Genomic DNA, 27,536 nt, shown 5'->3' with positions numbered 1-27,536 from the left:
ATAGTCTGAGTGCCTCTCGACATAGGGGATAAGACCTGGTTCCGCCTTGTTTGTTGATGTACCACACTACTGACATGCTGTCTGTTTGTATTGCAATAGTTCCTATGGGAAGAGAGTCTTGTAGGGCTTGCAACGCTAGGAGCACTGCTCTCATCTCTAGAACATTTATATGCAAGTGGCACTCCAATGGTTACCACATGCCCTGGACTGTCCTGCCCTGGAAATGCCCCCCCCACCCGATCAGGGAGGCGTCCGTTGTCACTGTAGCAACCGGAGGGGGGGTTACAAGGGGTCTCCCTAGGAGGAGCTGAGGGGATGAGATCCACCAAGAGAGATGACTCTTGCACGATTGAGTTATCCGAATAGGATGGGACATTGGAAGGCTTTGATAAGACCATTGTGTGAAGAGCATCCATTGTAAAATCCTCATGTGGAAGCGGGCTAATGGTAAGAGAGGGATGGCCGCAGCCATAATTCCCAAGACTTTCAGGATCTGTCCGGCCTTGACTTTGTTGTTCTGTAAAAGAAGAAAGACCTGTTTGTGAATGTCTGCTATCCTCTGCTCTGTGAGTCTGGCTGACATCTTGACGGTGTCTAGATTTGCGCCTATGAAAGTAATAACACGACAAGGCGACAAGACAGACTTTTCGTAGTTTACTGAGATACCTAGTGCCTGACATGTGCGGAAGGTGTAGTCTCTGGCGAGGAGTAGGAGATGCCTGGTGGGGGCTGTAAGGAGCCAGTAGTCTAAATAAGGAAACACCTGGAATCCTTGACGTCTCAGATGAGAAGCTACCACTGCCATGCATTTGGTGAACACTCGGGGGGCTGTAGTGAGACCAAAGGGCAGGGCTCTGAATTGAAAATGACTGGTTCCCAGCCTGAAGTGGAGAAATCTCCTGGAGCGTCGATTCATTTTGATGTGATAGTACGCATCCTGGAGATCTATAGAGCACATCCAGCAGTCCCATTCTAAAAGGGGAAGAATGGACTGCAGCGTGACCATCCGGAACTTTGTTTTCTTGACAAACTTGTTCAAGTTGCTGAGATCCAAAATGGGTCTCCAGTCCCCTGTTTTCTTTGGAACCAAAAAGAATTTGGAGTAGGTTCCGGATCCTACCTGGTCTGCTGGCACTGGTTGAAAGGCTCTTTTTGCGAGCAGCTTTGAAATTTCTAATGCTGCTTGTTCCCTTTGACTGGGTGGAACGTCTGGAAGGGATTTGTTGGACAGCTTCGGAACGAAAAGAAAGGGAATTTTGTAGCCTTCGGAAATGACAGACTGTACCCACTTGTCTTGAGATAGGGATAGCCAGGCTTTTGGGTACAGTGACAACCTTCCCCCGACTGCCTCCGAAGGTGGACAGTCGGGCAACATCTCAGGGATGCTGAAAGGGCTAGTCAGAAAAGGATTCTCGACTGCCCTGATTCTGTGGGCCCCCTCTGCCTCTGGGGCGGTGTCTACCATTGTTGTTCCCCCCTCTGCCTCTAGAGGGGAATCGACTCTGTGCGTCAGGCAAGTCTCAAAGTCTAGAAGGAGTAGAAAAACGGACTCCGACGGCAGAAAGAGTTTTGCCATCAGTTTCGCACCTAGTCAAGGTTTCCTTCACTTGAGGACCAAAGAGGGATGATCCATCAAAGGGGGAATTAGTGAAGGACGCCTTAAAGGGGTCCGCAAAATTACAAAGCCGCATCCAGGCGTGCCTATGCAAGGCTACACCTGTACCTGCTGCTCTACTTGCTCCATCAGCCGCATATGACAGGAGGCGCATGGAGGAGTTGGTGATAGAATTAAGGGTAGCCAGCTGAGAGTTCATCCTATCCTGAAAGCCCGCAGCTGTTGGGTCCTTCAGCATTTCACTTGCTTCCTTGAGTAAATCCCTCTGAAGTCGAGTAAAATGGCACAGGTAATTCAGCGATTTCATTGTAAAGGTCGCTGACGAGAACATCCGCTTCCCATACCTGTCCATCGACCTAGACTCTTTGTTAGGAGGATGAACAGGTACCGAAGGATCAGCTAGCTCCTTCTTGGTAGCTGCAGCCACCACCATAGCATCAACAGAAACGCCCTTGGTCAGAAATTCTTTGTCTTTGGGGGCCGTTATGAACTTAGAGGGTCTCCTGGGGGTGGGTTCCACTGAGTCAGGAACCGCCCAAGCCTTCTTTGCCACCACTTGCATAAGGGGGTCAAAGGGAGGGGACACCCAGGAGGTGGAAGGTCGAGAGCCAAACGCCTCAAGGTACACTGATTCATCCTCTGAAGGGTTGAGGGCTGGCAAATTCCCCCTCTGTTTTAAGATTTCGAGGATGTCTGCAAAGGAGACATCTTCAGAGGGCGAACGAGGGGAACCTTCAGAATCTTCTAAATCAGTGTCAGAGGTGACAGACTCAGGGGAGTCAATGTGCTTCCTCTTACACTGCCTCTTCCTAGGGGGCTCTCCTACAGGATCAGGAGAGGCCTCGGAAGAGGAGGAGATCCCCACAGGGGAAACTTGAGGAGCTGGCTCTCTACGGTCGGGGACAAGAAAGTGAGTAGACATCACCGGAGGCACCATGGAGGGAAGGGCAGAAGGAGCCGACTGTGGATTAGAACCAGGTTCTAACACGCTCCTCATGACCTCAAAGGCACCCCTGTCTGGCAGAGCCGGAGGTCTCCGTTCCGAAAAACTGAAAACTTCCCCCGGCACCGACGGTGATGGCTCCGAGGCCGATGTCGGAGCCGAACTCACCAGCGCCGAGGCACCGACAGGGAGAGCGGGGTCAGACAAGGGTCCGATGTCACTCGCCCCCTCGGAGCCGACGAGGGAAGTCCGGCGCCGAGATTCTTCCAAGGAAGAAATCGGAGCCGACGACGGAACCGAAGACAAGGGTATCTGTTCCGACGCCACCACAGTCTCGGGTCTGAACCGCCCCGGCTCCGAACTCAAAAGAGTCAGAGGAGGAATATTTTGAGTGGTGGGAATAGTCTTCGACTGTTGAGTCGGACTTTGAAGCATTTGGGCTAATGCCTCGGACTTAAGAAGTCGACTCACTACTCTTTGAAGGTCATGGTCCGATAACCTGGAAGACCTAGAAGAGTGAGATCTATGGCTCCGTTCAGACAGCAAAGGTGAAGCTGGAGCCGAGTGAACGGAGCCGACAGATGGGGAACGGGACCTCTTCTTAGTTGGCTCCGACAGCTTTATCGAAGTCGACTCAGATATGTCTTCCTCGGCTCTGGCCGGAGCCAAGGACAGCACAGGTACAAGCATTCCAGATTCATCGGCTCCGGCCGGAGCCGATGTTCGAATGGCCTTAGAGCCCCCAGAGGTCGGCTCAGAGGCTGGAGCCGAAGGTCTGGAGGACTTGAGGGTCTCCCCGATGACTGAGTGGAGGGACCCTCAGGCTTCAATAAGCCTCTAAGGATTAATTTATTTTTTCGCTCCTGCAGGACTCTAGGGCTGAAACCATGGCAAACAGCGCATGAGTCCTGCAGGTGCAAAGGTCCCACGCAGTACACACAAGAAGTGTGACCGTCTGTCAGAGACATCTTCTGACAGCACGAGTCACACTTCTTGAAGCCTGAGACCTTAGATTCTTTGGACATATCCAAAGAGAAATATAAAATGTAATCACAAACACACACACACACACACACCGATTACACTTTAAATTTAATAAAACTTTAAATTAAAACTTCCAAGGTTTAAACTAAAAATTTTCCCTACAAAAACAGACACTCCAACTACCAAGGGAGGGAGGAGAGGGCCTAAGGCCCAAGGGAAAAGTTAGATAATTTAGGATAGGGAGATTGGTGAAAAATTTAACTAAAAGGGATAAAAGTATTTAACTATATATAGGTTATGAAAGGGAGCTAACTTAAAGGGGTTTTCTGACTGACTAACTTGTCAAAAAGTTTTAAACTAACCTGAGCCGGTTGAAAGAAGCACCTCGATCGCGTAGCGGCAAACGAGATCTGAGGAAGTTACCGCCTAGCATTGTGGGATATAGGGGAGCCTCGAGCCGGTGAAACTAGCTCTCGAGCTTTTAGAGTGGCCGAGTCAGAGCCGAGGTTCGGCTCCGAACCCATCCAGCAAGAATGAAGGCGAGACTGACAACTTAACATCAGGGAGTTTCTTTGGTTGCGCTGAAAGTACTCGTGCAGCAGTCAGTCTGTTTTGTGACTGTAAAGCTATTTCACTGTCTATATTTGCAACATATGCTGCTCAAGGCCTCAGTTCATAGCTTAAAAAGTGTGTGAATCATAATACTTAACCAAACAGCAAATAAAATAGCCAATGGAATTCTCAAATATATTCCTACAGAGACAACTTTCAGAACTTCTGGTTAAGAGAGTTCTGCAGCAGAACACTGCATGATACCCCCCCCTTCTGGTCTGCCCCACAACACACAAATACTTCACCCATTTTTAAGGAAAAAGTCTTGAATTTAAGAAGCCCTGTGGAAGTAGTGTCAGGGTGCACAGGTACTGTGGTAGACTGAGAAATGTCTGGCCAGTTGATGGTATGGCTTTTCTCAGACTACACTTCATAACATTTCCAAGATTCTATCTTTTCCCTTACTTTCACAATCCATCTCTTTTATCCTGTTCTCTCATCTTCTTTATGGGGCTCCTTAGATTCCTGCCTACCTTTTCCATCCAAAGGAAAATGCCTCTGATACACACACTGGTATTTTTCTGTACTAAGAGAACAACACGGCCAAACGCTATTGAGTGGAGAAGGTTCTGCAGTGTTTTATACCTTCTTTTTATTTAGGCAATGGATTAAGCGTGGACTGAAAATGTAAGAGTCCTTGTGTGTTAAGATCTTACACATGCACGATATAAATCATGCAAATTATGGTTCAGACTCTGATATGTGCCTTACTCAGTATTTCATCAGGACAGGAACATTTTGAAATCTACTAAATTAAACAGTCAAGAAGATAACTGACTAGAGTCATGAAGGAGAGCTGTACGGGAGAGACCTGGAAACAAGATGGAAGAAGCGTGCTTCAATTCAATGATCAATGAAAACCTGTTAAAGTTAATGATCTACTAAAGACCAAGAAGGAGAGCTCAGTTCTCTCTGTGTTCAGTCAAGTCAACCAAAAATGAGACCGATTTAATCCATTTTCCTAAATTTAGAAGTTTCACACAAAAAAGCCTTAAAATGCAACAAATTACTTTCTACAAGTGGGCATGCCCCAACTGCACCCTCTATGGGGAGGATCATCCTCATACTCCTCAACTTATATATACACATACTACTTCCAAGGTCACACTACAGTAGGGAAAAGTGAAACAACCCACTGCAATGTACGACGCAAGTGCATGTGATTTTGACAAGCCACAATTAAAAGAAACTAAAGAAATGTCACTCAAGAAAACCCTTGCCAGAATGTAGTTATGCTAAGTTTAACACTGGACACTGCAAACTCCTGTGTTGTGCTAACAGCCCTCAGAGTATCAGCTGTCATTTTTACTGTCTGCACAGCAGAAGAGAGTGAAAAGGAGCCAGAAGTAAAGCAACATGATCTTCGACTGGATTGATCAACAAATGTGTGCATGAGAGAGCGAGTATTTGTGCGTGTTACTTTCTGAAAAAGTAAGGAGAAGACAAAAAAAACAGCTTTGAAGTTCATTTAGGAATTTAGTTCTACAAAAATGCCTCAAAATACAACAATATTGATTATACATCAATTACAAATCCAAAAAGGCAATTACCACCCTTCCAGGTTAACTTACACGGCCAAACTGCCAAGCCCAATATGAACTTGCTGCTGCAGCAACAAATACTTAGGTTAAAAAACTAATTCTCCCCCCGCAACACTGCCATCCTACAGAAAATCACTGCTTTAACAAACACACACAAAAATCCACCCACTGACCCACCCACAAATGGCCTTCTTACTTCTGGAATTCTAGGAATATGGTGAAGAGTATCACAACTCTTTATGTTACATGATAAAATGATGGCAACAGTATTCAAGGGGTCAACAAAGTTAATAAAGACAACCACAGACAGCTATGATCAAAAAGGTACACTCCTTACATGGTAAAGGAAAAAAAGAGCTCAAGTACAATGTGAGCAAGTATGATTACAATGAGAGGGCAGTGTGTGCTTAAAATGGCTTCCTAAAAAAACTGTACCATTACAATTAAATGTGAAAACAGCTGTTTATTTAACTGAAATTTACATTCAACTGAAAATAAAGTCAGATTTTGTAAAGGAAGCAGATACTTCATAACACTGCAGCACAACATGAAAATTACTTCCATCTGTACCAACAGGATCACCATTAGTGATATCTGCATTACGTTAATATAACACATATAGGTCCATATTTTACAATTTCCTGAATGCCAACCACAAGTATGTGAGAAAAAGTGCACTTTTATAGTAAACGGTGAAAAAGGGTGATGGGTTTATTAAATATAATTATATTAAATGGCTTTAATATAGCAAGAAAGAATCTGGGAAGACAGACACACAACTATAGAGCAAAATAAATAACCCATAACATTTTGCAGAAAAGTAAGTCCTATGTCAGCTATACTGGTATAGAGGAATAGCTCTGATTACTGGGTTGGTCACCTGGTGGAGTAGGTGTGGGGGAGGAAAGGAGGGTTGCAGCTTAACCAGCTTGCCTCTCCATGAGTGGGTGAAGAAACACATGCATATGGTCATGGTTAAATCCCCTGCTGCAGACCCCATGGGACAGCTGGCTTCAAGGGGAGGAGGCTGTCTCTGTAGGGTTACCTCAGTCAGATGTGGGTGACATCCCTCACTCTTATTACAAACCAAACCTGGAGCGTGTTACTGGGTACGCATATGGGGTTAAGGCTGCAAGCAGCAAAAAACAAAAGCACTTGAAATGTCTGCCTCAGAGACTGCCCCTCTCAGTTGGTTTTTGCTCCAGTAAAGGGGAAATGAATGAGTAAGATAACTGAGAGGATCTGATGAATGGCAGGCACTAAGGAAGTAAGTTTGGGGGGGGGGATAAGTCGTACACAAAAACTTATTGCAAATGGATGCATTTCAAAATGTGCAATAAAACATCACGTAAAAAGCTACACAGTTGGCCGAAATTAATAACAATATGACTAACTTGCTGGTAAAGCCAAACTTACTTGCTAATGCTTTCTTGCCAGCTGCATGGTATGCAACTATGTATTTCCTTCCATCTTTTTCCTCTGTTTTTGTCTCCAACCCTGGAAACAATAACTTAATGGCGTGGTGAATAACTGTGCGTTTCTCCTTGGTGTCTTCCTTTACCTGGTTTAAGTCAAGTGAAATTCTCTTATTAAAAAATCTTAAAAATCAAAGTTCTACACTTCAGAAAAAAATGAGAATGATACACAAAATTTAATGCACTAAAATTCCATATCAAAGCAATGCTAGTAAGCATTTAACACACTGTTAAAGTGCAGCTGCATGAGGCATTCACTGAAACGGCAAAAGCTTTTAAAGAAATATTTTGATGGTATTCTTACCCTTCTCAGTCTCTTGTTAGTTCATTTTCTTCTCCGCTCCCATGATTTATCTTAATCCTTCACTGGTCTCATGCCCCCATATTCAAAACCAAGGTCAGCGCGAGTCTTCTTCGGATCTTTTAAAGAGGAACTTACTATTTACCTGATAAGAAGATGTCTCTCGCAGCAATGCCACAAGGTTGGCATGTGCCTTAGTGGTCTGCGGACCCTTGTAAAAAGTCTAACACAAACTGTGAAGAGTAATGTAACAAAAGGTGAAGAAGAAGAAAAGAAGGTAGTCTAACTGCTGAAACACTTATCTGTTGAAGGTCTACGGATACGGTGAGTACTTTATTTTGTTAACTAGGCAAGCCCACTGTCCAAAAGTATCCCTTTTCAGGACTGACATGGGAGCATTATCCAAGTGATTTTTTTTTTAAACAAGAAACATATTTACTAAATTATTATTTATGACACAGGCAATCATACATGTATATAAATGAAAATAAATCATATTGACATATTTCAGTTGCAAAAGTACATCATTTATAATCTATCCAATCACTGACAGTCAAGTATTACAAAGCTCATTCAATTCCTGCCTTCTCTTAAACATCATTCCTCCTCCAAAAAGTACAGTTTTGTACCTACCATAAATGTAGATGTTAGAGTGCTAATACAGCTGCAGTCATAACAGATGGGTTCTCCTGCCGTCAGGCGGGTGCTCAGTCGGCCGAATTCCAAAGTCTAGGTCCGGCGTCGGTTGTCGTCGCTTCTTCCCTAACGTCAGTGTGACAGGGGTATAAAAGAACCAGCCGACGCCATTTTCTTCAGTTTTTCTTGCCCCAGATGTCAGGTGCCACCAGAAGGAAGGCAATACATAAATTTATGTAATAATGCAATGCAATATAATCAAAATACAGTAGTTGCAAGCAAATACACCATAAATGAATACCCCAATCAGGTTGTATGAGGAGATGTTAGCCAATAGGCCTGTCCCAAGAGGGGAAGGAGGGAGGGAAACCTGGACTGCAGCTGTATTAGCACTCGAACATCTACATTTATGGTAGGTACAAAACTGTACTACGTTCATCGTGCATACAGCTGCAGTCATAAGAGATGGGTAGAATCCCAAAGCATCCCGAGGACCCGCCTGACGGCAGGAGAACCCATCTGTTATGACTGCAACTGTATGCACGATGAACATCATTATTCTGCATGTATTGTTCCCACAATTCCAATTTTTTTTCTATGAAATTTGCTCCTACCCTTTTCTAAATATCCCCACTTCCAGTTATTTTCTCTCTGTTTCTATGTTCACCACTTCTAGTACAGTTTGTTTAGACTTTGGATTTCCATTTTCTAGTAATGACTTTTTTGGCAGCCACTAGAATTAAACTCAGTAAGGCCTTATGTCTAGGCAATTCTGATTACGTGCTATAGCTCAAAAAATTATTTCCTTACTTACACCAATTTGCACCCAAGTATTTCTGTAGATTAGTCTGCACAGAATTAAGTCTGCCAATTCATTACATTCCCAAAAAATATGTTCCTAATTACCTCTCCCAATCACACCTCCTACATTTGCAATCTAAGTTAGGAAAAATTCTTTGGAGTCTGCTTGGGGTATAAAAATACCTATGCAAACACTTCAAGCAAAGACTCAGTCATCTAGGGTTTGTTGCCTATTTGGGAGTCATACAAATATTCCTCCATTGTTCCTTTCTGAATTGCTTATCCAGTCTTTTTCCAATCCTTTCTAACTTCCTCTGACTGCCTCCTATAGTTATCGAGCAATATTTTATATGCCCTGCTAATTACCCCATTTTTAACAGCAGCTTCTGTTCTACATTCTACTAAAACTCTACTAGTGCATGTCTTTAGTTTAGGATCCCCCTATTTCTTTTTCTTTGTCTATACTCTGATATCAATTCTTGACAGGGAAGGAAATCTCTAGCCTGCATTCCAAATGAATCCTTGGCCTCTTCCGATTCTATTATCTTTCCCTCTCTAATTATTTGCTCCCAATACACAGATTCCTTTGCCCATTTTCTCCAATAAATTCCAGCCCCGTCTTTCCTATTCTCTATGCCCCCTAACTGCAGTCATCACTACTGCAAGAATCTCCTTTCTCCATCCCCTTGTCGGCTTAGTTCTTAGAATACTTTCTGCTACTTTAGAAATATAATATTCTGCATGGTTGCTGTCATTTTCTTTAAGGATCTGCATCCAAAAACCCAGTCTCTCCCCTTGTTTCTTGAACTTCATCCATTTCATCATCATCCCTTTCCACTTTGAATTATATTTTTCTGCTTGTGCTATGTATAGGAGCCTTAATTGTTTATCTCTGAAATATCCTTTCAAATTAATAATCCCAAACCACCTTGTTCTATTGAAAGTATAAACTTATACCACTTGACTACTGCCCTCTTCTCCCAGATAAAATCCTTCAACTCTTTTATTAACTGCTATTCACAACTTCTCCACTGGTTGATAAAATATGCCCAACTTGTGTATAAAACTAAAGGGGTTAAAAACATTTTCACTGTTTGTATTTTGCTATCCATATCCGTAAAACAGAACTTCCAATTTCTCTTTTTTGTAATACATATCTTTTAGTCTTTTCCCACATATCCCCAGCTGACATAACAGAATCCTTTTTAATCCATACTAAGTACTTAATTTTATCATGCCCCTATAAATATGGGTATTGCTGAATCTATTTGTGTGTACGTACCCAGTTTACAGCTATTGCATTTGCTTTATCTTCATTAATTTTGTATCCAGAAAAGATATGAAACTGTCTCAGAATGTTCCACAACACTGAAATATCCATTTCTGTTTTTATCACATATAAAATATCATCTGCAAATAAAGCCAAGTTTTCTTGACCATCATACCAATTACTTCCTTGAACTTCTGAGTTTATGTGAAGTCATGAATTCTTGATCCAAGGTGACCACCAGGGCCTGAGAAAATAGAGGAGTCATAGTAGACAATAATGCTAGCATTTTGAATCTGAAAACTTTAAGATCAACACAGAGTTCTAAAATGTCCAGGATGGGTCTCCATGGTTCTTCCTTTCTGGGTACCAGAATCAATCTCGAGTAGAACCCTTTGTTTTGTACCTCTCTGGGAATAGGTTCTGCTGTCTGCCTAGTAGTAGGATCTGCTGGAGAATAAGTGGAATTAAATGCACTTGGTCTTTTAAAGAGAGGACGTTGTTGTCTATTTCGGCTTTTCCTGGTTAGGGGTCGCCACAGCAGAACTCCAGTCCGCTAATGACTGGCAGTAGATTTTTACGTGCCGAGTTGCTAGCCCTGACGCACAGCCTTCAACGAAGGTATGCCCATTCACACGTCTCCATACAGAAGACGCTCTAGCTGAGAATCGGACAGGACAATATCTTACTGTGAGGCGAAAATGCTACCGCAGCACCACCACCGCGGTATTAATTTGGGCATCTTAATGAACTGTAAAGTGCAATCCTGAGAAATTATCTATACCATCTGTCCTTTACAATGATGTCCCGGTTTCTTAGACACTGGATTACCCTTCCCACTATCTTTATACTTAGGGATGGTTGGAGGGGTTGGATATGAGGGATATCCAAGTTGTCATGATCGCTTCTTACTGATGGAAGACCCTTGTGGACCCCGGGCCTTCCTTTGTGATCTTGCAGCCATTTTTTTCTTAAATTTGTTGTTTTATTACCTTTCATTGGTGTATCTTTCCTTGACTGCAATAGAAAGAATTGGGCACAGAGGATTAGCTCCTTGCATATCAGATGAAAACACTGCTTAGCACCTTGCATAGTCTTACCCCTTTCTTCCAATTTTCTACACACTTCACTATTTGTGCTCCCAAAGAGCAGCTCCTTTTCCAGTGGTACACCCTGCTGCAGTCATCACACTTGGGTTATCTTGTAGTCAGGCGGTCCCGCAGTCGGCCGGAATTCCAAAGTCTTGGCTCGGCGTCGGTTGCTGTCGCTTCTTCCCTGGCGTCAGTGCGCCAGGGGTATATATAATGTATCAGACGCCATTTTCTTCAGTTTTTCTTGCCCCAGATGTCAGGCGCCCCAAAAAGGTGGTCAGTAATTAGTACCAATTTAAGAAATTTAGCACAAACACAACATCCCTCCAGCTATAAGCAAATACATCAGGAAGGTATTGTAAAGATTTAGTCAGTTAGATCAGAGGGGATGGAGGGAGGGTAACCTGGACTGCAGCAGGGTGTACACTTGAACATCTACATTTATGGTAGGTACAAAACTGTACTATGTTCATCGTGTTACCCTGCTGCAGTCATCACACTTGGGTAGAATCCCAAAGCTCAGGATGGGAGGAGGAGTCAAAGAGGGTTAGCGGAGGCTAGAAGGCCCTGCAGAACTGCAGTGGCGAAGCCAGCTCTAGTCTTAGAGTAAAGTGGTAAGTGGTAGTGTTTGGTGAAGGTGTGTACTGAACTCCAAGTTGCAGCTTCCAAAATCTCCTTGGTTGGGACCCCCCTGAGGAAGGCTGTAGATGTAGCTGTTGCCCTGGTAGAGTGGGGCCTTATGGTAGCAGGAACTGCTTTTCCATGATGGGTATAGCAAAAATGAATGCAATGTCCTATCCATTTGGAAATGGTCTGTTTTGATATAGCCTTCCCTTGCGAAGCTGTAGCACGGGATACAAAGAGCTGGTCAGATTTTCTGAAAACCTTAGTTTTATTCAAGTAGTAACGAAGTTGCCTGTGAATGTCCAAGGAATGCAGGAGTCTCTCTCATTTGTTCTGTGGATTTGGAAAGAAGATGGGTAAGTGGATGGTTTGATTTAAAGCCACACTGGATACCACCTTAGGCATGAAGGAAGGATTAGTTCGTAGAGAAACTCTGTCTTGATGGAAAATGAGGAAAGGTTCCACTGCCATTAGTGCCTGCAGCTCTGAGACTCTTCTGGCTGAAGTTACTGCTAGCAGCAGGGCAGTCTTCCATGATATAAACTTTAGATCAGCAGAGAAAGCTGGTTCAAAGGGAGGCAGCGTAAGTTTTTCCAGAACAAAATTGAGGTCCCATGTTGGTGTAGGTGCTCTCCTGGGGGGGGGGGGCTAATGTTTTTGCCCCTCTGAGGAACTGCCTTAGAAGTGGATGTGAAAATAAGGGTGGAACCGTGTTGTAGTGGGCTGAAATAGCTGATGCGTGGATTTTAATGGAAGAAAAAGAAAGTCCTTTGTGAAACATCTCAGTTAAATACTGTAGAATCTGAGGCATGTGAGGCTGAAGGGTATTTTGGCCTTTAGCTTGGTTCCAGGCGCAAAACCTTTTCCATTTGAGTATGCCTTCCTGGTGCTGGGCCTCCTAGCTTCCAGAATAACATCCATAACTGTTTTGAGGAAGAGGAGCTGGCTGGATGCTTAGGTGATTTGCCATGCAGCCAAATTTAAGGTTTTGAGCTGGCTGTGTAGAATCTGATTGTTTTGCTGTGTGAGCAAATGGGCAATTTGTGGTAAAATCCAAGGTGGGCCCTGGGCCATATTCCTTAATAGCGGGTACCAGTGCTGGCGTGGCCAGTCTGGGGCTATGAGTATCAGTCGTGGTCTCTCCTTTCTGACTTTCAGAAGCACCTTTGTGAGAAGAGGCAATGGAGGGAAGGCATATACTGTCAGGTTTTTCCAACTGAATGAGAGTGCGTCCACTTTCCAAGCTTGATGGTGAAGTGTCCTTGTACAAAATTTTGTTAGCTGATAGTTTTGGGGGATGGCAAACAGGTCTATGTCTGGGAGGCCCCATTTTCGAGTTATCATTGCAAATACTTGTGGATCCAGTTTCCACTTGTGGGGATCCATGATGTTTCTGCTGAGGTCGTCTGCCAATGTGTTCTTTTTTCCTGGCAAGAATTGAGCTTGTAACTGAACTTGGTAAGCCAGTGCTGTGTTCCACAAGGTTATTGCTTGCCTGCATAGAGGGTAGGAGTGTGTACTCCCTTGTTTGTTTATGTACCACATTACTGTGGTGTTGCCCGTCCTTATTGTAAGTTGTCCTGGATGTAAGAGGTTCTTGAAGGCTGTCAGAGCATTCTGTACAGCTAGCATCTATTTTTGATTGACGTGCAGATTCCTTTGATCTGCAGTCCATATGCCTTGAACGCACTGTCCTGCCATGTGTGCCCCCCAGGCGTAGTCCGATGCATCTGTTGTCATAGTTTGCCTGGCTGGGGGCAAGGTGAAAGGCTGACCCTTGTTGAGGTGACATGCCTGTGACCACCATAGAAACTCTTCTTGAAGGCACGGAATGAGAGATATCATTGTGTCAGGGCTGTGGCTGTGTTGAGACCATATGCTTTTTAGGTACCACTGTAATTTCCTCATATGCAGCTTTGCAAATGGTATTAGTAGCATGCAAGATGCCATGAAGCCCAAGGCCTGCAGAATTTTTCTTGCAGGGAGTTGGGTCTTTGTTGCCATTGTTTTGAAATATTGAGTCAGTTGTAGATTGCCTGGCGTCAGATAAGCCTTCTGGGCCGTTGTATTCAAGCTGGCACCCAGGAATGTCATATTTTGTGAGGGTACTAGTTTTGATTTCTTTTCGTTTACTGTGTACCCCAGGCAACTCAGAAAATGTTTTACAAAAGCCAGATGTTGTAAGAGGATGTCCTTGTTTTCTGCTTGGATGAGGCAGTCGTCCAGGTATGGGTATATTTGAATTCCTCTTTGTCTGTAGTATGCAATTACTGGTGCCAGCCATTTTGTGAAGACCCTGGGTGCAGTGGATAAGCCAAAGGGCAGTGCAGAGAATTGGTAATGGGTTGAACCTGCAATGAAACGGAGGTATCTTCTGCAACTTTGCCTGACAGGGACATGCAAGTATGCCTCCTTGAGGTCCAACGTTACTAGCCATGCTTTCTTGCCCAACATGGGAAGAAGCTGCTGTAGTGTTAGCATCTTGAATTTGGGTATTTGTAAGAAGGTATTTAGAAATGAAAGGTCCAGAATTGGTCTCCAGGCATTGTCCTTTCTGGGGACTAGAAAGAGTCTTGAGTAAAATCCTTGGCCTTGCTCCCGTGTAGGTACCAGTTGAATGGCTCTCATGTCCATGAGAGCTGTAATTTGTTTTTGTGCCTCTGCCCATTGATTTTGTGGCAGGTTTGGCATTCCTCTTTTCATTGGCAAGGTGTGGAAATGGAATCTGTATCCTCGTGAAATTATGTCTAGGACCCATTTGTCCTTTGTGACGATGTGCCAGTTGTCTGAAAAAATTGCTAGTTTTCCTCCCAAGGGAGCTGCCAAGAAAGTGTTGCTTGGCCATATGAGGTGTAAGTCATTGAGTTTGCCTTCTAGTAGTTTGGGGCCTGTCTTCTCCTCCCTTCTGTGTTGCAGTGCCCCATTGTCGAGGTTTGTATTGGGCTTGTGGTTGCCCTCTGCCTCTTGGGCGTCTGTATTTACCCCTCTGTGGTCTGTCAGTAGCTGGAAAGGACCAATTTTTTCTTGGCCAATTTCTGCTGAAGCGAGGGGGCTGTACCTGTAGAAAATCTTTGACTGTCTGCATAGATTTTGCCTTATCCTCCATTTTCTTTAAGACTTCTTCCGCTTTAACTCCAAATAGGACATCCTGCTGTAAGGGAGCATCTAGAAGCTTTGCTTTAACATGATCAGGCAGAGTTTGTTCCTTTAACCAAGCATGCCTACGTATAACAGACCCAGTGACAGCTGCTCTGCAGGAAGCCTCTAAAGAATCAAACCCCCATTGTAAAGTATGTTTGCCCACCTGTTCAGTTGCATGCAACAGATCCTGCATTTCTTTCAATTCAGACTGTTGAGGGAGTATGCTCATTTTTTGTCTTAACTGAGACATCAGAAATTGCTGATATTTTAGCATGTGAAATTGACAATTTAGTGCTCTCATAGCTAGAGTGGCTGAGGTGTAAACCTTTTTTCCCCCACCTGTCTAGTGCTCTGGAGTCCCTTTCAGAGGGTAAAGGATTTTTTACCGTAGAAGCCTTAGCCCCCTTTGGGACCCTGGGAGATAGTCTCTGGATCAGCAACAGGGCTTTTATAAAGGAATTTGTGGGAGTCAGGCACTCTATAATATCTGTCTGGTTTGGCTGGAGCAGGAGACAGAGAATCTGGATTCAAACTAGATTCTAAGTAAACATCATCCACAATGTCTAAAACTAGGGGGATGGCAAGAGGTCTGTGCTGGGGGAGTAAAAGAAACTCTCTGAGCCTTTTCTTAGAGTCAGAGTAGTCCTAACCTTCCCAGTGAAAATGTTCCCTCATAGCATGTAAATTTTCCCCAAAGGAGTAGTCTTCAGGGGGAGAAGCTGAGGGAATGGAATCCTCAGCACCAGAATCTTCATAAGGGGGAAAAGAGTAATCTTGGCCCTCAGAGGAGCCTGAGGAAATAGACACTTGATCAGAGGCGGCATAATCTTCCTCTTGTCTAGGCCTTTTGTCGGGGGGGGGGGGTTGGGAACCCCTGATTAAAGAGATAAAATCTTCCACCATTTTAAGCATCTGTTTCTTAGGCATGGGGCCTAAGCATCTGTTTCTTAGGCATGGGGCCTTGAACTGGAGACTGAAGTGCAGTCTTTTTTGGCTTAATAGGAGTCTTAAGCTTAGGATAAGTGTTTATGGTGAGCGTCGCTGGTCTGAAGACACCTTCAGAAAAGTACAGTTTTGTACCTACCATAAATGTAGATGTCCGAACAGGATAGCATCTGCAGTCATAACAAATGGGTTGTCCTGTCGTCAGGCAGCCCTTCGGTCGGCCGGATTCTAAAGTCTGGGTCCGGCTTCGGCTGATGTCGCACTTCACCCGACGTCATCTCTGCTGGTCTTCGGGTATAAAGGCATCAGCCGACGCCATTTTCCTCAGTGTTTCTTGCCCCAGATGCCAGTTGCCCTCTTTGGAAAGCTAAATTTTGGATAAATGCCAATGTTTCCAAAAAAGTAGAAGGCAAACACAAAAAATAAGCATGTATGTACATATATACAAACAAATACACCATAAGAGACTCCCCAGCTAGCTAATAGGAGGGTAAATACCCTAGGAGTACTACAGAGGGGAAGGAGGGTGGGTAATCTTGACTGCAGATGCTATCCTGTTCGGACATCTACATTTATGGTAGGTACAAAACTGTACTATGTCCTTCAAGGTAGCATCTGCAGTCATAACAAATGGGTAGAATACCATAGCCAACTAGGGGTGGAGGAAGAAAAATTATGGTGTAGTTAGGATCCCTTGCAGTACAGCAGTGGCAAACCCTGCTCGGGATCTAGAGTATAGAGGTAAATTATAATGCTTGGCAAATGTATGCACGGAGGTCCAAGTAGCCGCCTCAATAATGTCCTTGGTTGCCACTCCTCGTAAGAAAGCTGTGGTAGTGGCTGTAGCCCTTGTAGAATGAGGTCTTATGTTCTGTGGAATTGGTTTTCCATGGTAGGAGTAACAGAATCTTATGCAATTTCCTATCCATTTGGAGATTGTCTGTTTGGAAATTGCTTTTCCTTCCCTTCCTGTTGCATAGGCTACTAAAAGCTGGTCAGTTTTTCCGTTACCTTTGGTTCTGTCCAGGTAGTAGCGTAACTGTCTATGTACATCCAAGGTATGCAGCAGTCTTTCCCCTGTTCTGTGGATTGGGAAAGAAGGTAGGTAGGTGGATTGCCTGGTTTAAAGACACTCTGGATACCACCTTAGGCATAAATGTAGGATTAGTTCTCATGGAGACCCTATCTTGATGGAAGATTAGGAAGGGTTGTACTGCCATTAAGGCCTGTAGTTCAAACCCTCCTTGCTGAAGTAATTGCCAGTAGGAAAGCAGTTTTCCATGATAGGTGTTGAAGATCTGCTGTTGCTGCTGGTTCAAATGGAGGGAGTGCCAATTTTTCTAGCACAAAGTTCAAGTCCCATGCTGGTAATGGTGGTTTCCTAGGAGGTTTTACATTATTGATCCCTCTGAGGAACTGCCTGAGTAGAGGATGCGAAAAGACAGGTGGATCGAAGCTGTATTCTGCTGAAATAGCTGATGCATGTATCTTGATGGAGGAATAAGACAGGCCTGTATGTAGAAGCTCTGCCAAGTACTCCAGGATGTTAGCAATATCTATGTTCGAGACATCTTTTCCTCTTTCAGTACTCCAAATGACAAACCTTTTCCATTTTCCTGCATAGTTCCTTCTTGTTGAAGGTCTGCGGGCTTCAAGGATAATGTCTTTAACCCTTTGGGATAGGTCTGTGTTAGTTGCTGCTATGTGATGTTCCAGGCAGTCAGTTGCAATGTTTTTAGGTTTGGGTGCACGGTGTTGTAGTTGTTCTGAGTTAACATCAAAGGCATCAGGGGTATTGACCACATTCTCCCCCGAGATATGCTCCTCAGCAATGGGTACCAGTGTTGTCTTGGCCAATTCGGAGCTATCAGGATTATCCTTGGACGTTCCTCTTTGATTTTCAGTAGTACCTTGTGCATCAAAGGAAGAGGTGGAAATGCATATGCTGTCAGGCCTTTCCAACTGAAGGATAGAGAGTCCACCTTCCATGCAAGTGGGTGGCATGTCCTTGTGCAGAATTTTTGAGCTGGTGATTGAGTGGGGATGCGAATAGGTCTATTTGTGGCATTCCCCATTTCTTTGTGATGGCCTTGAAGATGTCCGGGTGTAGCATCCATTCGTGAGCATCCGAGGTGGTTCTGCTTAACATGTCTGCTAGGGTGTTTTCTTTTCCGCACAAACATTGCCTGTAACTGGATGTTGTAGCTCAGAGCCATATTCCAAAGGTCCAGAGTCATTCTGCATAGGGGGTATGAATGAGTGCCTACTTGTTTGTTGATGTACCACATGACTGTGGTGTTGTCTGTCCTTATCATTAAATGGCCTTCTTGGAGGAATGGTCTGAATTTCTGTATTGCTAGTTTTACTGCCAGCATTTCTTTTTGGTTTATGTGCAGGTGCAGCTGGTCTTGAGTCCACAATCCTTGTATGCATTTGTCCAACATGTGCGCCCCCCAGCCTAGGTCTGAGGCGTCCGTTGTGATGGTTTGGCTTGCTTGAAAGTTGTGGAAGGGTAAAAGCCTGGGTTTGACTGGCATGCTTGAGCCCACCATAGGAACTCCTGTTTCAGGCATGGGATTAGTGGGATTTCGGTTTCTAAGCTGTGCCTGTGTTGAGACCATAAATTCTTTAGGTACCGCTGTAGCTTTCTCATATGCAGTCTGGCATGTGGGACCAAGATTATGCATGATGCCATGAAGCCCAAGGCCTGCAGTACTTTTCTTGCTGTTAGTTTGTTCTGCTTTGTTAATGCCAAGAAGTAAAGAGGGAGTTGTTTTTGTTTTTCTGCAGTTAGGAATGCCATTTGTTTTACTGTGTTCCGCACCCAAGAATGTTCTTGTTTGGGATGGTATCAGTCTTGACTTTTGTAAATTGACTGTGTATCCCAGGGCTTGTAGTAAGCAAATGACTCTTTGTAGATCTGTTGTCAGCTTGCTTTTGTTGTCCGCTTGTAACAGGCAGTCGTCCAGGTATGGATAAATGTGTATTCCCTGTAGCCTGCAGTGAGCGATTACTGATGCCAGGCATTTTGTGAATACTCTGGGCGCAGTAGATAAGCCAAAGGGCAATGCTGAGAATTGATAATGCTCTGATCCTGCAAGAAATCTGAGGTATCTTCTGCAATTTGGTCGTATGGGGGCGTGCAGGTATGCCTCCTTGAGATCTAGAGTTACCAGCCAACACTCCTTGCCCAGCATGGGAAGAAGTTGCTGTAGGGTCAGCATTTTGAATTTTGGGACAATGATGTATGTGTTTAAGACGGACAGGTCGAGAATAGGTCTCCAACTTTTCTCTTTTCTTGGTACTAGGAAGAGTCTGGAGTAGAATCCTTTGCCCTGTTCTGTTATTGGTACTCTTTCCACAGCTCTCATCTTTGTTAATTCTGCTATCTGCTTTAGAGCTTCTGTTTTTTGATTTGGAGGTAGGTTTGGCATTCCTCTTTTTACTGGTAAGGTGTGGAAGTGGAACCTGTAGCCTTGGTCTATGGTTTGCAAAATCCACTTGTCTGTTGTGATACAGTGCCAATTTTTCGAAAATAAGGCTAACTTTCCGCCTAAAGGTGCTGCTATTTGCTCCCTGGTAGGTGGTGTTAGAGCCAAGTCACTGTGATTGTCCTGTTGTAGTGGCAGTGGTTGTGTCTGTGCTTCGGTTATTGCCTTGCCACTGTCGTCCTCTGTAGGTACCTCCTCTGGATTGATTTCTGCCTCTAGAGCATCTATTCCTGCCTCTGAGATTTCGAGGAGTCTGGAAAGGACCAATTTTTGGCAGGCCAGTTCCTGCTAAACCTTGGGGGCTGAACCTGTAAGAAATCCTTAACTGTTTGTACAGATTTTGCCTTTTCTTCCATTTTCTTCATTACTTGCTGAGCAGGTGTACCAAATAGACTGGCCTTATCCATAGGAGCATCTAACAGCTTTGCTTTAACATGATCCGGCAAGACCTGTTCTTTCAACCATGCATGTCTTCTTATCACTGTGCCAGTCATGGCTGATCTAAATGAAGCCTCCAGTGCATCATAGCCACATTTTAAAGAATGCTTACTAACCTGTTGGATGTTATTCACCATTTCTAAAACATATTTCTTATCTAAGGAGTCATCAGAGGACAGCTTCTTAGTTAACTAATCAAGCATAAACTCTTGGTATTGGATCATATGAAACTGACAGTTTAAAGCTCTAGCTGAGAGAGTAGCAGAGGTGTAAACTTTTTTCCCCCATCTCTCTAAGGACCTGGATTCCCTTTCAGAAGGAGTAGGGTTTTGCTGAGGTCGAGGCTACTGCCTTAGGCCCCTGGGATATAGTCTCAGGATCTGCAAGTGGGGCCTTGTATAGGTGGTGATGAGTGTCTGGCACCCTGTAAAATCTATCTGGTTTGGCAGGGGCTGGAGGTAAAGTATCAGGAGCAGTGCAAACATCATTAAATGCATCATCCACAACAGGCAGTACTGGAGGTATAGCTAAGGGCCTATGTTGTGGTAAGTGCAGAAATGTCCTAAGCCTTTTTCTTGAATCTGAGAAATCTTGTCCCTGCCATTGGAATTGTTCTCTCATGGCATGTAAGGTTTCCCCAAAGGAAAATTCCTCTGGCGGAGAAGCAGATGGAATGGATTCTTCAGCATCGGAATCTTCATATGTAGACAAAGGAGCCTCTGGCTGGTCTGTAATGTCTGAGTCATCCGCAGAATCATCAGAGGACACTGGCTTGGGGGGCTCTGCTCTAGATCTCTTTTCTGGTGGCTGAGAGGCCCTGTCTGGGTGAGATTGGGATCCCCTAATTAAGGATATTAAATCCTCTGCCAGAGTAAGCATTTGTGAACTAGAAGTGGGCCTGTGTGAGGGGGGCTTAACAGGCACTGATTTAACAGTTTTGGCTGCTTTAGCCCTGGCAAAGGCCTTAATAGACATGGCTGCAGGAGGCCTAGCAGCACCATGTGCTGGGGTAGAGACATCCAAAGGGATGGTGTCTGATAAATCACTAGGAACCACAGTAGTAGGCAAAACTTCTGAGGCCGATTCAACTAAGGTAGCAGGAGCCTCAGTAGTAGTCATGGATTCGGCTGAAGATTGACCGGTATTCTCGGTTTCAGCCGAAACCGAGACACTCGCGGCTTGCTTAACAGTGGTTTCGGCCAAAACCGCGGACCGCGAGTGTCGGTCTTTTTCTTTGCGTTTTTTAACAATTTGGGAAGTCGGAGGATCCGACGGCATAATGTACGCAAAATCTGAGCCGAAAAACTGTTTGGCAAACTCCGACCGACGCCTAAGCGTTCGTCGGTTGAAGGAAGCACAGGCCGAACAGGCTGCTACGTCGTGGTCTGGGCCTAAGCAAGGCAGACAGTAAGAGTGGAAATCTTTATGAGGTATTTGTTTCCCACAAGTTAAACAGTTATTGACTTTTTCTGACATCGGCTGAGGCAAGACAGAGTCCCCAACGGGGTACTTAGCTTTTTAGAAGTCTTCGAAGTAGTATTCGGTAGTAGTAATCTCTGGATCTGACCAACCGGCACTTGCGAACAGCTTCTGCTTCGGGCCACGGCAAGAAAGACTGAGGAAAATGGCGTCGGCTGATGCCTTTATACCCGAAGACCAGCAGAGATGACGTCGGGTGAAGTGCGACATCAGCCGAAGCCGGACCCAGACTTTGGAATCCGGCCGACCGAAGGGCTGCCTGACGACAGGACAACCCATTTGTTATGACTGCAGATGCTACCTTGAAGGACATCCGAAGATGTTTCTGCAGCACCGACATCTCTTTCTGCAGTGTCGTCGGTAGGGGCTAAAGAAAATGGCTGCGTGGGCCTAGCACTCTCCGCCAAAGGCTCCGAAGCGGTCTCGGGTTCCAAATCTGCGGTAGCCAGGGGCTGCGTAGGAGCCTCACTGAAAACCGGTGAACCGGAGACCGGCCCAGCCGAGGCCTCAGAGTCAGGCTTGGGTCTAGGCTGCCCGTCCTTATCCTTGCGTTTTTTGTGCATGCCGGTAGTCGGTTGCTCCGACGGCATTGTGTAGTTAAATTTTCTACCGAAGTAGTGTCGTGCGAATCAAAGCGTCTTTTTATAGTACGCTTATAGAATGTAGCACAAAAGCGACAACCAGTGCCGTCATGGTTTGGGCTTAGGCAAGGTATACAGTAAGAATGAAAATCCTTGAGGTATTTGCTTTCCACAAGAAATACCATTGTTAACTTTTTCTGACATCGGTCTGAGGCAAGAAAAGTTTCCCCAAAGGGGTAATTAGCTTTATTGAAGACTTCGGATCTGAAATTCGACTTCGAAAATCTCAGGAGTCGTTCGACCGGCACTTACGAACTGCTTCTGCTTCAGGCACCTCGCGGCAAGAAAGACTGGGAAAATGGCGTCGGATGCATTATATATACCCCTGGCGCACTGACGTCAGGGAAGAAGCGACAGCAACCAACGCCGGACCAAGACTTTGGAATTCAGGCCGACTGCGGGACCGCCTGACGACAAGATAACCCAAGTGTGATGACTGCAGCAGGGTAACACGATGAACATCTTTAAATTGACAACTACTGGCTACAACAACAATAAGAAAGTTCCTGCTGATCACAACAGCACCTTAAACAAGGCACGTTGGACTTCTGAATTTGCCAACCAATCACAACCCTCCACCTTAATGACGAAGTTTTTTAGGGTGGAGAAAACGGGGAATGCCACTTCTGTGACGGAGGATGAAGTGGTGGTTGAGGAGGTTTCAGCCGGCAATGAACTTTTAACTAATTCTACAGGCTATGCTGGGAACATGATGGGAACGCATCCGAAAACTTTTTTATCCAAAAAAGAGAACAAGAATGCCCATGCTCGAACGACAAGGGCGAGGGGCCAGATTTCGTCTGAATCTTGAACAATGAACAGTAAGAGGGTATACTGATAACTTTAAAGTTATTACCTTGTCTTGCATCATTTTAAATGACAACCAGATGCAAGTTTTGAAATATGGTTGTAACTTTGTGCCAACAAAAAAAAAGCAGATTACAGTCAGACAGTTGTTGACTTTAAACAGTACACTCGCAGACTGAATTTAGAATATCTATTTACATTTTTTGAACATGGCACTTGTTGTTTTCTTAAGCCTTCTAGTTACGCACCAGCTCTGCATCAAACTATTAAGGTTTTCGAGGAGGTGTGTTTACAAGATATTAAGCATCATTTGGATAAATGTACTAAGAACAAAGGTTGGTATGATAACCCAACATCTTCTGAACGTAAAGCTTTAACTGAATTAAGGAATAGACATAATTTAAGGTACATGAAAAGTGATAAGTGAGGAAACATTGTGTTCATGACTGTTGAACAGTATAATGAAGGCATGCTAAAACTGCTTAATAATGTTGATGAGTACTTGCAAGTAAATGTGAGGGATATTTTTAACAGCTTTCAATACATTCATTCATTTTTATATGATGCTTTAATGAGCCAAACAATGGACATTAAAATGTATAATTTCTGTTTTATTGAAAAGCCAAGAATTGGGACACTCTTTGGTATCCCAAAAGTTCATAAGTGTATGATAGAGCCTCCATTCAGACCTATTGTTTCTTCACCCCATTTTGCAACTGAGGGAATAGCCTTGGTCATAGATTCTGTTTTAAATCCTGTAGTACAAGAATTACCCTGGTATTTGAAGGATTCTTGGGATTTGTTAGATAAGCTGAGACAATTTTTTTCTAGTTTTGCATTTAACAGGAACCAGCATATTATTCTGACAGCTGATGTGTTCATATTCACTAGTATTCTGAACCTACAGGATGTGGAGGCTGTGAGGGAGTTTCTAATGCATAATAGTAGTTTAGGGCACCATGAAGTTAATTTTGTGTGTTTTTTAATAGAAATTGTATTGGATCACATTTTTTTTTTATATTTAATGGCCAGTTTTACAAACAATGCAAAGGTGTAGCGATGGGTTCCTCAGCTGCACCAGCTTATGCAAACACTGTAATGGCTTTTTGGGAATCCACAATTCTTATTGAATTAAAACCGGAATATAACATTCTTCTATGCTAGATATGTAGAGGATTTGATTTTTATAATGGAGGGTGGTGATTATGTTGTTGAACAATTTCTGAAATATCTCGACAACAGGTCTGGATTCTTGCAATTTGTTAAAGGGGATAGTGGAAGTAAAGTTAACATTTTGGATTTATGTCTTGAATGGAATGATTTGAGTAGGTTATTTGATACTAAAATACAGAGAAAAGAAACTTTTACAAATGGTTATCTGCATTATAAAAGTAACCATCCTTCTTTTAAGAAGAATATTCCTAAGGGACAATATATACGTGCTTGTCGTATGACAACTTCATCAGTGGACTTAGAACAAGAGTTTGATAGAATTACTCATATGTTCTTGGATAGGGGACACGACGAGGAATATCTTTGTGCTCTTAGGGCAAATATTTTGGATAGGAGAGACACATTATATCCTCCTATACTCAAAGTAGCCTTTCTTAGTAACAAAATGAAGGCACTGAACAATAGTTATATGCAAAGTACTGTCTGCAATCTAGATATGACAGTGGATTGTTCCTTTATTAGGGATATTATTCAGAAGAACTGAAAAATCTTGGAGGGTAATACTGATCTGATCAAAGTGTTAGGGAGTAAACCAAGCTTTGTGTATAGGAACAACAGTATTAAAAAAATATTAGAAAGAGGTTCTGGGGAGGTAATTTCATTACATTTGAATAAAAAAATTGTGATGTTTAAGTGTGGGCAATGCAATTTTTGTAGATACGTTCTTGAGGAACCATATGTCATGTTACCCCATGTTGAGCGCACTCACAGAGTGCCTGGGCACTTGACATGTAAAACCAGGGGGTAGTTTACATCGGACGATGTAGTAGATGTGAAGCATTCTATGCAGGGATGACCACACGCACCTTAATGGAGCATATGAGAGAACACTACTATAGTATAAAAAAGAAAGATGTTAATGCACCGTTTAAGCACTCAGAGAAGTGTAAGAATTATAAAAAAAAAAAAATGTTCCATATTAGAGGTCGTAAACCCTGGCCTTAGAGGTGGGGACTTTAAAAATTATTTAGAGCAAAGAGAAACTCTTTGGCAGGTGAAACTAGGAGCAGACAGGAAACCCAGCTTAAAAGAAGCAATTAATATAAAATGTTTTTTGAAACACAGACAAATGAAAGTTAAAAAAGTTTGAAAGGGTTGTGTTTTATATACATATATATATATATATATATATACATACATATATATATATTTTTATATATATATATATATATATATATATATATATATATATATATATATATTTTAATATATCTTTTAGTTAAGTAAAGTATTTGAAGGTTATGTGTATCTAACATTATTTTTTAGTGTTTTTTTTAAGTAAGATGTTATGTATGTGCCTTTAATAGCTTAATTGAGAAGAATTGCTTTTAACTAGCTTTTTTGAAAAGTATTTATAGCTGGTCATTTGTAGATTAACTGTTGTTCTGAAGAAGTCTGTTTTAGATGAAAGCGTGGAACAAAGTTTTTGTATGCTAAAATGGTTTCATTTTCCAGTCTTTATTGACCATGGGAAGCCTTTGCTTTTGGATTTTTGGTGTGTTGTTGGCATTGGTTCTACATTTTTCATTCTCAATTTTTTTTCTTACTGGTGCTATTTTCATAGTGCATGATTTTCTCTGCATGCTATGAAGTATATTTTAAGTGTAATGGGGATACTAATGTAAATAGCTACTCTTTTTTCCTTTCCCCCTTCTTTCCTTTTCCTTGTTCAGTTTATAAAAATGCAGGCTCTGCAATGTTAAAAAAAAAAAAAAAAGGAACAAAAGTCTGGTTAAAAGAGCATGACAAAAGAAAAGAAAAGTGTGCTTTTTCTCATTATTGCATAGAGGAATAACTGGATTTAGGCCCTTTGCTTGATCTAGTAAGTTTTAAGAAAAAACAAGTATATGAAAAATAATATTGAATATAAGCAGCCTTTTCTAACAAATAAATGTATGCTTAGTAGTAATTTTTTATCTGGTCCTCATTTCTCCAGGAAACAATCTGATAAAGAGAAATGGCAAGGAGATAATGTTCTCTGAAAGCATTCAAGTGTTTACACAGCTGGGAGAGCTATACAAATAAGATAAAAGCAGACAACACTTAGTTGAAGCACAGGCTGCACCATCCGTCCTAGCATGGATAACCTTTCTTTTAGGTTAACAAGTCTGGGAGTGTGGCTGTCAGTTTGGAATGTTTTTTCTTATTAGAAGGGTAAAACGTCAATATTTGAAGATGTACATAGCTTTGTGCATTATTATTACGTTAATAGGTTTTAGGGGGTATTGGGGTGTGTTTTTCTTTTTGAGGGCTTTCAATAAAAAAAAAACTTTTGTAAGATGTGACAACTGTACAAATGATCAACCTGACAAACAGTGCATGCATGTAAACAAAAAAGCTGAAACTAGATATTTAACAAAAAAAATGTTATACATAAAAGGTGTGAATAATAACTTTTTAATGCAATGAAGCTTTCTGTAATCTTTTTAAATATCAATGGACGCACAGACAAATACAAAAAAGAAAGCGTAGCAAACTATATTAATAATGTAGAGTGCAAACTGCTATGACACAAGAGACACTTGGAAAGAACTGAACATATAAATTTGATAAAGAAAGGTTTTCAGGATGATTATTCAGCAGAATATCTGGGGCAAAGTAAAAGAGAAGTACTTATATTAATTGCAAAAGGAGCTCCAATAGTAATAGAAGAAGCTAAAAAAAGATAAATGGTAGATTTGTAGTACTAAGGGGTACTGGCAAGGGAGGAGGATTACAATGGCATGTACTTGTATTCCACCTAAAACTGCTACAATGGAGCTTAAGAAAATTCTGGGAGAAATAATCAGCTTTCAGTAAAAAATATTACTTACAGGTGGAGACCGGAATCTGATTTACAATACTGAAGATGTGTCTGGAGGGGGGGGGGGGGGCACAGAAGGGAAAATATAATAAAAGAGAGTAGACTTTTGAAGAACTATATGAAAATATTTGGCATGGAAGATGCTAGTTCAGTACTACGAGTCTGGAGTGAATTTACATATTATACCCCCAGATACAAAAATTGGGCTAGGCTAGACAGGGTTTACATTTCACAGGAATATGTGCATTTAACTGAAGGTCTTGATATGCACACAATAACTACTTAAGATTATGCACCAATAATAACCAAAATAAAAACACAGGACAATGAAATAAAAAGGAGACACTGGCACTACAAAAACACAGGGTAATGAAACAAAAAGGAGACACTGGCACTTGTATACCCATCTACTGAAAAGAAGAATTTAAGAAATTGGTAGGGGAAATTACGCAGGAGCTATTAGAAAAGATAGAAGGGAGTAGGATATAATTAAAGTGGAGTTTAAAAATAGGGTGGAAATAAAAGAAAAGGAGATATGGTTAAGAAGTAATAAGAATTATACAAGAGGAGGAGCAACTGCAGAATGCTAAACAGAAAATAAGGGATTACCGCAATAATATGCATGAGTTTAGAAAGATTGCTGTTAAGCAACTGTTTTTTTTCATAAG

General features: G+C 42.7%; 1 protein-coding gene across 1 annotated transcript in view; it reads right to left on the bottom strand.

The window, feature by feature from the left end:
• PUS7 (pseudouridine synthase 7) overlaps positions 1-27,536 on the bottom strand; it is a 924,586-nt gene that overhangs the window by 762,047 nt on the left and 135,003 nt on the right. The window contains exon 5 of the mRNA XM_044088529.1: positions 7,112-7,256. Within this exon, the coding sequence (XP_043944464.1) occupies positions 7,112-7,256 (145 nt within the window). The remainder of the gene's footprint in view (positions 1-7,111; positions 7,257-27,536) is intronic.

Source organism: Protopterus annectens, chromosome 11.part0 (genome assembly GCF_019279795.1).
Source record: "Protopterus annectens isolate FY-2018-M chromosome 11.part0, PAN1.0, whole genome shotgun sequence".
NCBI lineage: Eukaryota > Metazoa > Chordata > Ceratodontiformes > Protopteridae > Protopterus > Protopterus annectens.
This window is presented reverse-complemented; position numbering and strand designations above follow the sequence as displayed.